General features: G+C 41.3%; 1 protein-coding gene across 3 annotated transcripts in view; it reads left to right on the top strand.

Moving 5' to 3' along the window:
- Window positions 1-17,811, top strand: part of DSCAM (DS cell adhesion molecule) — a 439,612-nt gene that overhangs the window by 382,076 nt on the left and 39,725 nt on the right. For 2 of the 3 annotated variants that reach the window (XM_056858130.1, XM_056858131.1), the window contains 4 exons: window positions 2,721-2,751; window positions 7,264-7,379; window positions 10,033-10,182; window positions 15,964-16,161. In XM_056858130.1, the coding sequence (XP_056714108.1) occupies window positions 2,721-2,751; window positions 7,264-7,379; window positions 10,033-10,182; window positions 15,964-16,161 (495 nt within the window). The remainder of the gene's footprint in view (window positions 1-2,720; window positions 2,752-7,263; window positions 7,380-10,032; window positions 10,183-15,963; window positions 16,162-17,811) is intronic. The other variant, XM_056858129.1, reaches the window with a different exon arrangement.

Here is a 17,811-nt window from a genome sequence, read left to right as displayed (position 1 = left end):
ATTTAAAACATTTCTATGCTGCCTTTCCACCCATATAGGGTCCCCAAGTCAGTGAACATCAAAACATTAAAATGTTTCAACATTAAAACAGCGTTTAAATATAAGTGTATATAAACTATTCAAACTTCAATAAAACATATAAACACACATGACAACAACCAGGGAGGAGGACCAGTAACAGTTAGTGGGGGAAAGCTAAACGAAACAAAAAAGTCTTCACCTGCTAGCAGAAGACAATGATAGAGGGTGACAGATTAATCTCCCTGGGAAAAGACTTCCAAATTTTGGGGTGCCACTACCATAAAGGCCCTTTCTCAGGTTGCCACCTGTTTAGCCTCAGAAGGCAGGAGCATCTGAAGCAGGGCCTCTCAAGATAACTAGAGTGGATGGGTAGGGTCATATAGACCTATGGCTCACATTAATCATGTGTGGCCTTTGACTGAGGCTTTAAGAGACTGAGAACACTAAACTAGTAATCAAATTAATCGCAGCTAACTGAAAATCAGTAGGGACTAAGGAATGATGCTTATCATAGTTAACGGATAGGAAGCAGGTTGTGCTGAAGATATAAAATTATGACTTCATTGAGTTGTTTAAAATCAGAAGAAAACAAATTCTGAGAAAAGGTGGGAGACTATTTTTAGTGTGTTCTATTAAGACTTTGTGAGAATATTTCATAACTTCTGCCAAGGAATAACAAAAAGGACAAATAGCCAGTTGCCATCTTTCATGACATCATAGGATTTAAGATTTTCAGGGATTCGCAAATCATGAGTAAGATGAGAAAATGGCTGATTTCATTTACATTTAAGTTTGCCGCCATCAGTCAAATGTACAGCCCAGTTCTATTTTTCATCCCTGATTTTCAAACATAATAAAAAAGTTCTTGTAGGTTATCCGGGCTGTGTGACCGTGGTCTTGGTATTTTCTTTTCTGACGTTTCGCCAGCAGCTGTGGCAGGCATCTTCAGAGGAGAGACACTGAAGGACCTCCTCTGAAGATGCCCGCCACAGCTGCTGGCGAAACGTCAGGAAAGAAAATACCAAGACCACGGTTACACAGCCCGGATAACCTACAAGAACCAATGAACTCTGACCTTGAAAGCCTTCGACAGTATTATAATAAAAAAGCTTCAGTGTTGAATTATCCAACTGAACACTGCTGTTATCTTAAACAGGACTAAAGTAATTTCCTTATTGCATTCCACATTTTTTTACTCATAAAGGACTGACGGTTGATATTGACATATAAATTACTTGAAGGAGAATCCAGAGGGACTGGTTGGAGGGGTACAGAAGAGTTTCAGACACAGCAGTGGGGGTGGGGATACAGATGAAATTATGCACATGCTTCAAAAATCTTCTAACATTTTACAAATAACATAACAGATTAGCAGGTAAATAAAGGTAAATTCAGCTATCAGTGCTTGATAGATAAAATCGCTGTTTAAAGGATTGAATCTACAATATGTTTCCTTATCAGATTTGTTCCACTCAGTTTGACAGGCCTGCAACTATGCTGCTGTGGGATTGTTTGTAGATTCTGTATATTATACAGCATTTTTGCTTAATTTTCGAAGTTTCTCTTTGTTATTTGCTCTCACAAATGTTGTGTTGGCTTATCAGATCTTGCTGACCTTTTGCACACTAGAGATTTATAGTGACTCTTTCGGTGCACCTTGCTATCTAGCATTAGTAGCCTCTTTTGATACCCAGCAAGGACCAGAAAAACAAGCACCAGAAAAACATTGGCAGCACCTGGTCCAGAGTTAGATACGAGTCTAGTAAACAGACAAGATTTTGGGGGTAGAAACTCTCAAGAACCAAAGCTCCCTTTGTCAGATAACCTTTGTCAGGTCTCTGACAAAGGGAGCTTTGACTCTCAAAAGCTTATACTCCCAAAATCTTGTTGGTGTCTGATGTGCTATTGACCTTGAATCTAGCTGTTCTACTGCAGACCAGCACAGCTACCCTTCTAAAAGTACTGGTCCAAAATGAGCTCTTCTTCTTTAAAAAACCATCATGTGCTTACAAGTAACTAAAGGAAAAAATAATATAGGCTGGAATCCCAAGAGCTATTTTAGGAGCACTTAGGATTGTATGTGCCATCTTGGTTTTATTTTATTTTATTTTATTTAAGCCGTAGATTCCCGTTATCATTAAGCGTTTTGGAACTCCCGTACTATCTTTCGTAGCAATGGTAAAAATGGTTGAGGCTGTCAGAAAGTAATCACCATTGGTAAAGCTCCTGGAAAGCATTCCCTCTTTTCTATACATGGGCTGTACAGCTCCTCAGAAAATAGTAGAATTCCATTTTTCAGCCAAAGAGTTAAGAACATAAGAAGAGCCCTGCTGGATCAAACCAGTGGTCCATCTAGCCCAGCATCTGTCTCACATAGTAGCCAACTGTATCATCTGGAGGTCCAACAATGGGGCATAGAGGCTGAGGCCTTCCGTTAATGTTGCCTCCTGGCACTGGTAGTCAGAGGTTTACTGCTCTGAACATGGAGGTTCAGTAGCCACTAGTAGCCACTAATGGACCTGTCTTCCATTAACCTTTTATACTTTATGTAAGGTAAAAATGTAATGTTAATATAAGGCTGACTTCAAGAAAAATTAAGCTTTAATAAATATCTTTCAAAGCAGTTGAGTTTAATTAACAAACATTTGTGTTTTGTGAGCTGTGTATGTGATGGTAATGTTTCTCCTGTTTTCTTCTAGATGCAAAGAGTTTGGCTGAAATGCTTATGAGGTAAGTATAATTTATAGAATATACCAGATTGCTGGTAGTGCAGAGGGAACCGCACTGAGAAAAGTCCTGGGCCCTCTCCAAATTACACAGCAGCTGTTGGGAAAACACTCCATTTGGTATTTGTTTAGAAGGTTTAAGGCACAACTGGGTAACGGGCCTTCCAATTCACTGGTATTTCAGTAGCAAGGTGTAAACTCCAGCCATTATGCTATTGAGCCACCACCGAATGCCTGGGTGCCATGGTGAAATGGCTAAAACAGAGTTGCCTGAAATTAAACCCAGCCAAGACAGAGGTCCTGTTGCTGGGCCTGGGTGATGCAGATCTGCGAGTCTATCCACTCTTAATGGAGTTGCGCTAACACCAGCTTCCTCTATCAGGAGTTGGGGTGACTATGGATGCCTCCCTGTCCTTGGAGGCCCAGGTCACAAACACTGCAAGTTGCCTCCCTACCTAGCCTTCTCTGATCTAGCCACAGTGATCCATGCAAACGGTCACCTCCAGGTTACACTACTATAAGTCGCTCTATGCAGGGCTTCACTTGAAGTTACTCTGTAAATTACAACTTGTCCAGGATGTGGCAGCATGGGTCTTCACAGGAACCCCATGGAGACCACATATACAACCTGTGCTCCACCAGCTGCACTGGCTCCAAATTGAGTACCAAATAAGGTTCAAGGTTTTGGTATTGACTTTTAAAGCCCTAAATGGTTTGAGACCCTTGTATCTGTGGGAACACCTCTCCCAATATACTCTCCCCTAGAGAGCATTGGTTCTAGGGGAAACAATCTCCTGATGGCCCCTGGTTCCAGAGTTATACAGTGTCCTCAACCAGGGCCAGGGCTTTTTGAGCTGTGGTCCTGGTCAGACTGGTGGAACTCTCTGTCTAATGAGAACTGGGCCCTGCAAGACCTAGCTCAGTTCTGCAGAAGTTGTAAGATGGAGATGTTCCACCAGGCCTATGGTTGAGGACCATGAAGGTCTATACACAAGCTGGCCTCTGTCTCCCCTTTCCCTCTTCCTCTTCCCTTTGTCTCCTCCCCCTCCCCCTTTCCCCCTTCCTTGCTAGACCCTACCAATAAACATGGTCCCTGACCAGTCATTGTTTGGGTCTTCCCAAACAAGGGAGGATTTTTTAATAATTACACAATTTCCCATTGTTGTAGAGGGTAGAGCTGGGACACATTTTGTGATCATATGTGTTTGCGTGCTCTGCTTTTTTTCATGGGGAGCTAAGGCTGGAAGAAAGAGTGGGAATCATGTTTTAGAGCATGCTGCCTCCCCCCCAGAGGCCCTCTTTCATGTCTACCTATGTACCCTTGTTTTGAGTAGCAAAACTGAGTGGAAGTTGAAAGGTCAAATCCTTTATCCCTTTCTGGCACAGCCCCGAGTCAAACTAAGGCTTCATAAACCCAGTCATGACATTTATAATATGCCTTCTTTTTGCTACTTTCTCATTTTCAACTAATACTTGTTCATATTTTTGGATGGCAGTTAGGTAGTCCATTTATGTTACTATGTAATTAGGTATTTCAGGATATAACAGTTTGCTACACAGTTCTCTCATGTTCTCTTGTGTTCTCTCTCTCTCTCCCCCCCCTGTGTGTGTGTGTCTATTTGTAGTTTTGCTTGATCAAAACTATTTTTTTTAATTTCATGAATATTCCAAAATAGTATCATTTTGAAATGAATGTAGTCTAATAAAGTTATGAATGATGCATCTTAAAGCAATTAGTTCTTAAACCAATATAATACATTTAGGTTTGATGAGAAAGCATTACATATATCTCAGTTCTTTACAAAAAAATTATTTTTTACAGTAATTGTGCTTCAAAATGTCTGGAAAATGTGTTGTGATTAGCCCATGAGTGAAATAGACTCAAATCCTCCAATTATACTTTGAATAGGGATGATGATGAGGAGGGGGATTTGTCTGGGGCTCTCCATTGACTCCAGTGGGAGGACTAAACATACACCATCTTTTGCAGCCATTACATTAAATGATCGTCAAGGAGAATCAATCCCTTGGGAGCCAGTATGGTGTAGTGATTAAGAGTGGTAGCTTGGAGTGGTGGACTTTAATCTGGACAACCGGGTTTGATTCCCCACTCCTCCACATGAGCAATGGACGCTAATTGGGTGAACTGGGTTCGTTTCCCCACTCCTACACATGAAGCCAGCTGAGTGACCTTGGGCTAGTCACAGCTCTCTTAGAGCTCTCTCAGCCCCACCTACCTCACAGGGTGTCTGTTGTGGGGAGTGGAAGGGAAGATGATTGTAGGCTAGTTTGATTCTCCCTTAAGTGGTAGAGAAAGTCGGCATATAAAAACCAACTCTTCTTCTAAGTGAGCAACTTCACCCTCTTGTCCTCTTTATAGTGTCAGTCCTGCCAGTGCAATGGCAGTAGCCTCTAGCAGGTGCAAGAGTGATGTTCTTCTACTGTAATTTTTTTTTCTACTGACATGGCTTCACTGGTGCATTGGGGTTTGGGGTTATCTAATGATTGTGCATAAAGGACAGCATCGTATGAGAAAGTGAGAAGCTTGTTGATAGCATTGGGGTGGTAGAGATGGTAGAGCAAAGGTCATGAGAAAGGTTATACCCAGGAAAACTGCTGAAAGATTCCTAACCAATCCTTGGAGTAAAAAATAAATATTGGGAACCATTACCTATGACTACATAGCCTATTAGTTCAGGGATAACTACACAAATCTCAGCAACGGTGTTGAAAGTTACCTGCATCCTTCCCACACCCTTCATCTTATATTTTATCTGTACAAGAATTGTCAGCATGACCAGTCTTAAAAGTTTATGGATACCATTTACCACACACTCTGTATCTGGAATGAATTTGCTACAATTTTTAGTGCTCTCTCTCTCTCTCACACACACACACACACAATAGTATTGGTTCATAGCTCATTCCAAGTGTAATTTTCCACTACACAAATTTTAAAATGAGAATATAATAGCTTCAGTGATAACCCACTAATTGTTTGTTATGCCTGTGCCAAAATGCTGTATCAATCACTAGGAGTTAGCATAGGAATGGTGACCAGATTGCTAACTTTTTGCCACTTCAGTGTCCATAGAACAAAAAGCAGGATCTGTTACAGGAGGCGAGCTGCCTTAATGAAATGACTGCTGTCTGTATAGAAGCTTGAATAAGAAACTGCTTGTAAAATGTCCAGTTTCTAGGTTGATCAATATGCTAAGCTATCATTTTTTTAAACAAAATTTTTATTATTTTCTTCATTTAATACAAGAAAAAAAAGCAATAATTAAAAAGTAGAGTGACTTCCCCCTCATTCTCTTCCATCCATTAATTAATTGTATATACTTTTGATTACACATTTTAATCCCTAATTTTTTAAATTAATATATGGTTATCTTATCTTAATTATAGATAGTAATTTTAAAACTTAATACAATCACACTACCAAATCTATAATAGAGATTAAATCAAAGAATATCCTTTGAACGGTCCCATTAAAAAATGATTTTCACAATAAATTCTCCACTCCTCCCATTCCCCCCAAAATTGCGCATTATCAGTCTGATTTATCAAAGCTGTAAGTTTCGCCATCTCTGTCAATTCCAACATCTTATTTATCCAATCATTTTTAGTCGGCAGCTCGTCAGTCTTCCGTTTAGCTGCATATATCACGCGTGCAGCTGTGGTGGCTATCATGAGCGTACAACACCAACTGTAGCAACCTTCCTTCCCTGCTTGGCTTAAGGGTTCATTAGTTTTCTGTCTTTTAAGAAATGGAAGCAGAAAAGGAGAACTAACAGCTTTATAAACTGTTTCTGCAAGAGGGTCTTCAAAAGCAATCTCAAGGGAAGGCTTTTATAGTCCCTCATTGAGCTCATTCCTTATTTTTTTTCTAACCATCCTGCTTAAAATTAATACAGTTCATGTGCATGAAAAAACTAATGAGAAGAATTGATTTGATCATCATATGGATCAATCTGGCTTCCAGTGATTCTTTACCTAGTGCATCACTAAAATTAATCTCCAGGTTTTTTTTTATGTGATGCAACTAATACTATTCCTTCCTGTGCTCTAAAATTTCATTGAAGGGATCCAAGTGTTCCCTTTGGTGCTAGAGGGACATTTGACTATTTTTAAAATATGTTTTCAATTGGAAACTGTTATTCTTCCTTCTTTTTCCACAAGGCCAAAAAAGCAACCCAATACTAGTTCCACCTTTCATCTAGTAACATCTGCTTGGCATTCTATCCAGGATAAAAATAAGAACCCTTCAGATCGGGCTTAAACATTTGCTTTTCTCCCCCTCTGTTTTTAAAAACATCCAGCCTGATTAAGAGTTCTGAAGAACTCAAAAGTGTGCACAACTTGGTTCGTTGGGTTGGTTCTAATAAAAGGCTTTTATTTTTAAAATAAACTTGAATTCTTTTCAAATAGTGTTTAGCTTGTTTGTTTTCTTGGTTGTTAATTTTAATAGATGTGTTCCCTTTTTTTGTTTTGGTTTTTTTTTTAACTTTTCTAGTAAGAATACAAGGACTTCGGATACACTTAACAAGCAACAGCAGACACTGAGAATGCACATAGACATTCCCAGAGCTCAGCTTCTGATTGAAGAGAGGGATACAATGGAGACCATTGGTAAGAAAAAGGAATTAAAGATTATTCTGTATTTGATTGCTTGAGTAGCAATAACATCTATTGAGCCCTTAGTACAGAATAGAACAAAAAACAAGCACCTTTATTTAAAATTCCAAAAGAATTTAGTAGTTAAAGAATTTAAATGCATTTAACTTTGAAATAACTGAAAGTATCCCTTCCTACTGATTCATTCTCGCTCTTATTGTCCAAGATAGGAAATGGCTACGTGACAGGTGAAACCATGATTTGTGGCTCAAGTTGCGAAGAAAATGATTGAGGTGGTATGGACACACAGAAAGAACTCCACCCCCCCCCAAAAAAAATGCTGGGCCAGCAAGCTTATAATCTGTGCTGCTGGCTCAATAATGAGGCTCAAACCAGTTTAGACCCAATCTATGAATCATCTGGCTGGCATGGCTGCTGCCTCCCTATGGCTGTGTCCCACACTGCTCCATAAGAAATTGTAAAACCATATTGTGGGAGAGAGACCTTGAGGGAAGTCCCAGTGCCTGCAGCTGCCTGAAGCTCAGCAGCACAGCAGAGAAATCAAGCATCCTTGACTATGTGTTAGACTTGAGCCACCGTCTCCATCTATGTCATTTTCTTCCCACCTCTCCTCCATGGAGTTCAGTGCAGTGTACATGGTTTACCCTCCTTGAGGCTGTCCTCATAACAACAGGTTGAGAGAAAGTTTTGTGGCTGAGTGGGTCTCCTAAAGACCTTGAACAAAATTCTGATTACTATGTTATGCTGGTTCCCAGCATGTATTCTTCAGCTGACTTTTGAGTCTGACCCATCATGTTATCCCTTCTGGCTCTTTTGTGTTTCTCTCACACACAGTTGACCTGGCTGCCACAACATCCCTCTCTCACAGAAGGATCTCTCTCACATCACCAGAATGTTAAATGTGTTGGCAGCAACTCCCCTTATGTGGCAAATGTTTTAGAAAAATTGAGCCAATTTATCCAGTGTCAGCAGAGAATTCTTAATGCCCAGCGCATAGAAAGGTGCACCAAAGGCAGGGTTCACCTTAACAACAGCTAATATGGTTTCTGGTGTTTCCTTAGCTTGCTTCTTTGTTGCCTTGTTTTTTGTCAAGTTCTATTCTGCCCCCCTTTCCCCCACTTGCGTTTGTAGTGCTGAATAGCTACTGCAACCTTGATAAGTGCTTCTTTAACAAGGTGTCTTAACACTAAAGTTTTAGACAGTGAGCCAGGCCTCTGGGAAGCTTCCCCATGGCTTCTTGCCAAATGGTTTATTCCCAGTCTGAATTGACGCACCTCTTTTTAAGAAGAGATAAGGCAATTTGTTCATTCCACTTAACACCTTTTGGGTGCAAAAATATGTCTCTAGTGTATTATTATACAAGTGTAAATACATCTGCACATCTACATCTATTACACATGAATGGTCTTCTGTCAGTGAACAAATTGCCAAGAGGCAATCATCTTCTACACCCGAGTAAACTTGGAAGAACCCCACCACACGCAGTCAGTTTGAAAATATATTTAAAAGCCATATTATATTTCAGCACAGGCCCTCCTCATGACTTACACTAAGAACATAAGAACATGAACACATGAACATCAGAAGAGTCCTGCTGGATCAAACTAGTGGCCCATCTAGTCCAACATCCTGTCTCACACAGTGGCCAACCAGTTCCTAATATTCAGTTCACTACTAATTAAGAATTTCTAGAAATAACTACAACAATGTATGGAAAAGTTCAATGTATTTCATGACTGAAGTGTCTTAATGCATTGTTTGTTCAAGCTATGCATTGCTGGGTGATTCACACGACCTTCTGTCGATTTTATAGAGACTTATTCTAATCATCTTATGTTCTTTGGGTCCTATATTTTCCTCACATCCTCCATGCATCCATCTTGGGTCTTGCCAATCAGATGTGTGCTGCACATTCCCTGGTTGGAGCTCAATTCCCAGACACTGGAACCATGGCATGTTGGGGAAGGGGGCTTAAGCTAACCCCCTCCATGCCGTTTCCTGACCTAAAACAGTTCTGGTAGCTTCTGTTTGCCCCACTGGGAAAACTAGTATGTATTTCCAGCACTTTAATAGCAACATCCCAGGGCCATTGCAGGTTGAGAAAATAGCCTGTGGGGGAGGTTTAAGCCCATGGGAGAGGTCCTGATCTGAATTAGACTTAGTGCACCTGGGAATTAAGTTGCAGGCATGGAATTCCTGACACACATCTAGTCAACAGTACCTTGGCATGAATTTAACTCGTTTATCTTTCATGAGTCTAACAGATTCCTGTAGCTCACTTGGAGAAATGGTTATATATTATGAGCATTTGAAAACAGAAATTACAAAAAACATCATTAGTTGAACTGGTGCCATAAACCATTAATTGAATGTTGTTTTAAGTGCTACGCCTAGTATTAATATTTGGATTGGCCCAGTTGCAATAAGGAGGGCATGCATGTGTTTCTTTTTTAGAAGGAGTTTTCATATCTGTACATCTTAGAAAATGCATTTCACCTTAAAAGGTCTTCTCCCTTGTCAACAAGCTCAGGATATTCATCAAGATACTGAAAGAGTCATATGCTGATTTTTAAGACACAGTGCTGAGCCACATACAAAATGAGACACCACGGCTGACATTTTCCTTTTATCATTTCCTTTCCCACAGATGATAGATCTACAGTCTTGTTAACTGATGCTGATTTTGGAGAGACATCAAAACAGAAATCATTGACTGTCACTCACACAGTACATTACCAGTCTGTTTCACAAGCCACTGGACCACTGGTAGACGTTTCTGATGCACGGCCAGGGACAAGTAAGTATGAAAGATAATCTGTTGCAATGATAATACAGTATGTGTATATGTGTGTGTGTGTGTTTCAGAGCTTAAAGCACTTCACAGACATTAACCTGATGTAATTCTTAACAATAGCCATGTAAGGAAGGCCTGTGTTACTATCCCCACATTCCAGAATGCTGTGGGGAGAGGGCTGATACTTAGGTCAATTTTGAGTTCATGGGAGAAGTGATGCTTGAACCAGCATCTACCTGGATCACAGCTCATTCTCATCACCATCTGCTCACAATTAAAATAAAAATTAATGGCATACTGCAGTGTTTATATTATGATGAAATCAGGAGGGGGGGAGTTCCATTACAATTATAGATGAACCACTCGTTTCTGCAAAAAGAGAGAGTGAGCACAGTTCAACCTTGTGTTGGAGCCACAAATTCGCACAAGATGGCAGCTGCTCTTCTAGGACTGGATCAGTTCCAACTTGCAATTTTCAGCTTCATGGAAGGAAAGAAGGATGGTTCTTCGATCTTTTATTCATGGCGGTTTCACTCACCATCACCCCTCTGATGACTATGGGTCTTTGTTTGGATTATGCATGCCGTTTCCGACTGTCAGAGGTCACCTCATTTCCCCTCGTGTTTCCCCACGTTTTGCCCGCGTTTTCAAATTCAAGATAATACAGATCCCTGAAAACGCAGGTAAAACGGTGAAACCCAGGGGGAGAGTGAGGCGACCTCTGATGGTCAGAAAAGGCATGCAACGAAGACCCAAAGTCATCTGAGGGGTGGAGGTGAGTAAAACAGCCATGCTTAAAAGACCTTTCATGAGCTCGCTGATCTGAATCTTATGCTTGTGGGTTTTCTGGAACAGACATGGGGGCCAGTTTATATGTTTGCAATGTGCATGATTGCACAGCTTTCAATTCACTCTTTGACTATCTTATTCCCCTTTTTATGTCTGGCTGCCCCGTGTCCTGGAATTCTCTGTCCAGGAAGCAAAAGTTTTGTAATGCTCAGGGCTCTTCCCTCTTGGTTGTCTTCTTCTGCCCTCTGCTGCCTTTTCATTTCATAATTCTAGATGACCATAGTCAACTGTTATATTGATCACCCCCAGTTAAGTGCCTTTATTGTAATCGGGAATGCTTTATGAATTGGATTTGCACGACTTTTCATGGGCAGGGGCTGCACGTTTTTATAGGGATAGAGTGTTCCTACTGTATAATTTAATCATAGCATTCCCTGTGGACTCCCCATGCCCATTGTTTGTGCTGCTCAGACACACACCTCACCCAATAACTTGAACAATCTGGGCACAGGCCGCTGTTCTGGAGCAAGGTCACCACTCCTTGCAGGCTACTGCTGCACCCCCATGCATAATATGTAGATGGGACACAGCTGTAATGGTGCTGCATCAGGACTGGTGCCATCTTAGTGCTAAGAAGCAAAATGACTTGTTTCGGGTCTTTTAGAAAGGCTGTGATATTCTAGAAAAAATGACACAGTTGGGCAGTTTGTTCCTGCTGAGTCCCTTCCTTTCCCCAGTCTTCTGCACTACAACTTATGTCAATTTTCTCTTGGGGGATTTACAGAGCAATTCAAAATCCTGTTCAGTCAGCAGACCTAACCAGATGGAAGTTTTTAATTTTGACAAAATGCGGCACAGTTTTTCTGATGTTTGGAATGTTTCCTGGCACTTTGGCATTGATTATGTGCTGTTTACAAAACACACGGCACAATCAATACATAAAGCAGCCGCAGTCTGTCCAGTTGGGAACTGTCTTTGTTTTGCTCAGCCAGCCTCTCATCTCGCAATTGTCTTGGCTCAACAGAAAAGCAGTGGCACTATGTTTATTGCTCAATGTCTCTTTATTGTTTGTGCTGATGATTACGCTAATCTCAAAGAGTGAATAACACAAGGACAGTTTGCATTTTTAAAAGGCTTTGTAAGTAAAAAGCTATCAATCTGTCTATGTGACAGGATGATTTATGAATAATCCTCATATCTATGTGAGTGTATCCTTAGCTCAGTCCTTTTAAAATTCCTCATTTCAAAGTAATACAAAGGAACAGCTTTGCTGTTTTAATCAGAAAAAGGCCAGTCAAATCGCATTTTAATAAGTCTGAATTTTATATTTTAATTCAATTGCTCCCCATTGTTCGTACCATCCTCTTAGATGCTTCAAAAGAAAAATATCTCTGCTGTTTTTATATTCTGTTCTCTTATCACTGTATCCACACCCATTTGCCCCTCAGAAATGAGTAAATGAGGATTACAGGCATTGGGATTGTGGCATGATCTCTTAGCTATTGATTTCTATATAATAGTTCTGGGTTTTTGTTTTTTTAAAAATCCCCAAGCATATTTTATTTGCATGACATAAAATGATCACTGGCTCAACAATCAAGTTGAATAAAAGGAAACTGAATAATAATGTATTTGTATTTAATCATGTGTTTGAATTCATGTATTTGAATTTGGTTTATATTTATCAAGACTGTAAGAAACAGTAAAACATCATACAAAATAGAACAGCCCCAAAGGCCAAGTTTAGAACCAGCCAGCAGATTTAAATTTTATTTATTTATTTAAAATATGTATATGCCTGGCTTTCTCCTGAGCATCTTAGGATCCAAGGTGGGTAACAGCAACATCAGGTGATCTAAACAATCACCAGCATCTGAGACATTAACCGTGCATTCCTGACCCTGGGGGCCAATTCTCCTTAGGGGGTGGCATGATGTCGCCACCAGCATAAGTGCGTCTTGTGCCGTGATTAGAAGCACTTACGCTGGCGGTGAGGGCAGTTCCATCGGCACCTGAGTGCCGCGGAGCTGCACGCTGCTCCTCCACAGGCTCAGTCTCTCCGTGGCGCAGATCACAGCGGAGACTGGTGGCGCTGGCAGGGGGGGGGCATTCCCGGGGCGGGTCAAGGGGAGGAGCTGCCGTTAGGCGGCTTCCTGTCCCCTTTTGCCCCGTAATGCCTGCGCCGAGAACAGCATTGCTGTGCCTGCTTTTTTAGCAGGCACAGCCTTGCTGTTCTCTATGGGGCAAAAAGGCCCTGTTTAACAATAAAAAAAGCCACGGAAAGGCTTTTTTTCCCCCTCTGCATAGGTGAAACTGCTTAGGAGGCTGCTCAACTGCGCCTTCTCCCCGCCGTTCCCCTACTCCAATTCTCAGAAATGAACGGTAACAGTGCAAGCCTAAATAGAGTTACATTTTTCTCATTCTCAACAGGCTTAGTAAGGCATAACTCTACTTAGGATGTCACAGTAAAGATCCTCAGTACAGTTCTAAACTCATGCCAGAAAACCAACAGTGAAGGGAAAGGCAGCCTCCTTTGGCAAAGAGTTCCACAATCTTGTTTAGCTCAGCCATTCACTTATCTAGCTAATGGGTTGGATCTTATTGTATATGCAGATGGGGATGCAAGAGCAATTTTAATGTGTGTCAATGTGCATGTGGCCCACTTTCTTGTTTGGGATAAATCCACACTAAAATAGCCTGAGTGCAAGGAAGAAACCTTCATTCTGCCACCTCTTACTCTTGTGCTATATCTGCTGCTTGTTTATCTTCTACGTGTGGCTTAAAGAATGCCCCCAGTTGGCAGTGACCTATACTAAAGGTTATAAGGGACCTGCTAACAGGTGAATTTTCTCTTCAATCTTGGAAGGAATACTGAGAATCTAAACAGAGTGGAATCAGAAATGAATGTTGTTGAGGGAAATCATACAAGAAATTGGTGGGAGAATTAGCAAATTCAGGCAGTCACTGATTGGGAAATACCTGTGATACTTTAGCTGGATTGAAAGAGAGTTCAGGTCTTCGTTGGGAAATACCTGGAGATTTTGGGGGTGGAGCCTGAGGAGCCTGGGGTTTGGAGAGGAAAGGGACTTTAATGCCATAGAGTCCAATTGCCAATGCGGCCATTTTCTCCAGAGGAACTGATCTCTGTCACCTGGAGATCAGTTGTAATAGTGGGAGATCTCCAGCTACCACCTGGAGGTTGGCAACCCTAGTGGGGGAACAGCCCTGCATAAATGACCGCAGTCTTGTTCACCTCATTGAACTGGGGTTTCAGTGAGAAATTTAAACTGTCCAAGTTAAATGAAGGAGAATGTTTTACCTGACTTTGATAAGGGCATAGTTCTTTCTTTGGTGCAGAGTTAACATGGTGGGATCCTTTTATAGCTAATGGAACACTGATTAATCATTGGTGGGGCTGTGATTAATAGTCTGATTACTCAATACCAGACAAGTCTTGTAATGTTGCTTGTAAAGACATCAAACATGTTGATGAATCCATTTTCATATTGAAACTCAAAGCTAATTACATTTTTGATTTTTTTTATTGCTCATTGAAGACATGTATATTCCCCCTTTCCAAAACTCAAAGTGGCTGTCGTCAAAATAAGGAGGAAATCTCAGAATAGCCAACTGGCTTTGTCCCAGAGTATTTCAAAAAAGGGTCAGCACAGATTATGGAAAGCTGTGTTTGAAAACATATCCGCTTGTTGTCACTGGTAATAAAACCAGGAGTTTTTTCCCCCTATTTTTGCTTTCATCCAAATAAAACAATAAACACAACATTAGGACAAGCAAGCACAGACCTGTAAGGAATCATGGAAGAGGGAAAATCTCGCTCTTCCTCTCCCGACACCAGTTCCCCCCTCCACACTTGCTCTGCTTCTTCTCTTACAGCTCCTACTTCTCCCACCCCAACCCTTTCCCTTGCTCCTCTTAGCTGCCTCCAGCTCCTGCTTTTCCTACCCTTGCTAGCGCCCACTTCCTTCCCTCTCTCTGCCTTCATCTCTGCTTCCCTTCCCCTCCCTTTAATAGAGGGTAAGGGAGATATTATTTACCAGGTGATCCCCCCATGCCATGAAAAGCTTCAGCCGCCTGTTTCAATGCATTAAGCCTCTATTACAGGGACAGGATATTTTTTTCTCCAAGCATTTTGGACACTGTACCTGTAGTTGATTACTGCTCTCCCTCTTCCTTTGCCCTCCTTTTACCACACTGGTTCTGTCCTCCCCTCTAACAGCTCTTACTCCTCCCTCCACCTCATTCAGGTGGTGTGCTGCAGTTGCTTCCTTGACATTGGGCACCATTTTGGGTTTCTACAGCAACCAAAATTCATTCAAAGTTCTTTGTGTGCTTATGTGTGTGTGGTCATCACTGACCTGTTTGAGTGGGCTAACCCCCAATTAAAAAAAAAGATTTTCCTGCAAACCTAGGTGTTCTGAGTTTTTAGAAAACCTATACCCTAGCCCTGGATAGCCCTGTTGTGCAGATCTTTTTGATCCTTAGAGGGGGCAACCATGGCTATTAGTTTTCAACTTTAGCAATAGTCAAAACAGCAGCAACACTCCACTACAGGGCCATGATGTCCACTCAGTTTTGCATTGGCCACCTGGAAAAGATACTTGACCTTGTCTTCAAAAAGCTCATCTGCTTGGAATCTAATCAGAGAGGTAATCAGAGCAGTTGTGGTGGCAGCCATGTTCCTTTTAGACATTCTCCTTACTGCTTTAATTGACTAATCAAAATCCTGGCACCCACAAGGAAAGGAGCTGTGGCTCATTTGTCAAGCGCTTGTTTTGCATTCAGAAGGTCCCAAGTCCAGTCTTTGGTAAATCCAGTTAAATGATACCAAATCAGAGGTGTTGGTAAAGATCCTTCTTTGCCTGGTGCTCTGAAGAAACACCGATAGCCACATCAGACAACCTGAGCCAGATAGAAAGCCTGACTCACTATGAGGGAGCTTCTTTTGTTCAACGATTATCTCTGTTTTAATTGCAGATCCTACAACACGAAGGAATGCAAAAACGGGGCCCACAGCTCGCAACAGATATGCTAGCCAGTGGACTCTCAACAGGCCCCATCCCACTATATCAGCCCACACCTTAACAACAGATTGGAGGCTACCAACCCCCAGGGCTGCAGGGTCTGTGGATAAAGAGAGCGACAGTTACAGTGTCAGTCCATCTCAAGATACAGGTAGAAACTTTGTTTCTAGGCCTCTGAATAATGAAGAAAGTATCATCAGATCAGATACAATTATCCTCACATGATTTAGTATATCTAACAATTCTGAATCCTGAATTCAAGATGCAGTCACCAGCGATTTATACCAAAATAGGAATGCGTGAGGAGAGAGAGAGAGAAAGTACTTACTGAGTTTTCATAGGAAATGAATGAGAATTTGCTGCATAAAACTGCATAAGCCAGGATATGGCAGTATTGCACAACCAGGACCACAGCTGTGTCAGACGGCAAATAATTTTAAAGTTTGAAGTGTGAGAAGGGAAGTTAATTTGGTGGATTTTTTCTGGGAATTTGAACTCCGAAAAGATTAAAGTATGACATAGGATTGCCAGGCATGGCCCGGCAATTGGTGGGAGATGGGGGAGGCAGAAATTTACAGTGTGGGAGGCGATCACTGTTGCCTGGTGCAATGATGCCACTTCTAGTCTAACCTGAAAGTGATGTCATCGCAGTGGGGATGCCACTCCAGCATTCGCTCAAAACTCTATGGTTTTGGGCAATTGCTAGAACACCTGATGTGATGGCATCACTTCTGTCTCATACTGGAAGTGGCATCATTGCACCAGGCACTAATTGTCCCCACATTTCACCCACCATTTTCCTCCTGCCACTGAGCTGAGCAGTGGCAGGCTGCCGCAGCAGGGAGAAGTAGGTGTCCTGCCACCAGGAGGCAACTGGCAACCCTAGACACAGTATGTTGTGTATTAGGAGGAATTGCAGGAATAGCCATGAGGAACTGCAGGAATAGCCACCTCCCAAAATCTTTCTTCCAGTATTGCTTTAACTGGCTTTCACCCACTCTCTGTGTTTCTTGCCTCCTGGAACATATTCCGTCCTCATCATTTGGAGTTCTCTTCCACCTTTTCGTTTCGGTTAATTTACAGAGTAATATTCCTTTGAATTTATATAGAAGTTTCTTTGTTGTCTGTGGCTGAACCACTGCTTCCCAATTCTCAACATACACATTTACATCCTACTGCAGTGTATACCATTCCATTCCTGCTATATAAAACTTACTCTATTTCTTATGTTGGCCAGAGCACCAATATTTCTTCTGTATCATAGGATAGCACGATCACTAACCATATACTGTGGTTAGATAAAAGCCTCCTTTTCATTAGGAGTATTAAAAAGGCCCGATGCAGGGAGTAAGATGTACAGCATCAGTCTTTATTTGGCTGGGGCCCTTCTTCTAGAAGACTTTATAAACTATGAATGTGGCCCTGTATCTATACATTAGAAACAGGGACTCATTGAGCATTGGTTTATTTGAGAGAAAACATTAAGATTCTATGTGCAGAATTCCAATACTATTCATTTTCTGTCCAGACATTCATTTTAAAAGCTCTGAACCCATTTTATGTTAAAGTTTGTTTATTTGTTTGTTTATAGTTTGTTTATAGATTTTAGAAATCTGAAACCAGAAAGAACTGAAGCATAGCATAAGTATTCACATGACACATTAAGCAGTGCAGAAATTACATAAATAGGTTGCTATGTATAATAAGCCAAAAACAGCAATATAGACTACAGTCCTTAATCATTTATCCAGACGAGTTTGTAAAACTGTTTTGTGCCATTTAGCCCTTTTACCTGCATAGA

The sequence above is a fragment of the Euleptes europaea genome, chromosome 12, assembly GCF_029931775.1.
Source record: "Euleptes europaea isolate rEulEur1 chromosome 12, rEulEur1.hap1, whole genome shotgun sequence".
In the NCBI taxonomy this organism is placed as follows: domain Eukaryota; kingdom Metazoa; phylum Chordata; class Lepidosauria; order Squamata; family Sphaerodactylidae; genus Euleptes; species Euleptes europaea.
The sequence above is the reverse complement of the archived record's forward strand: the minus strand, read 5'-3'. Positions and strand labels throughout refer to the sequence as shown.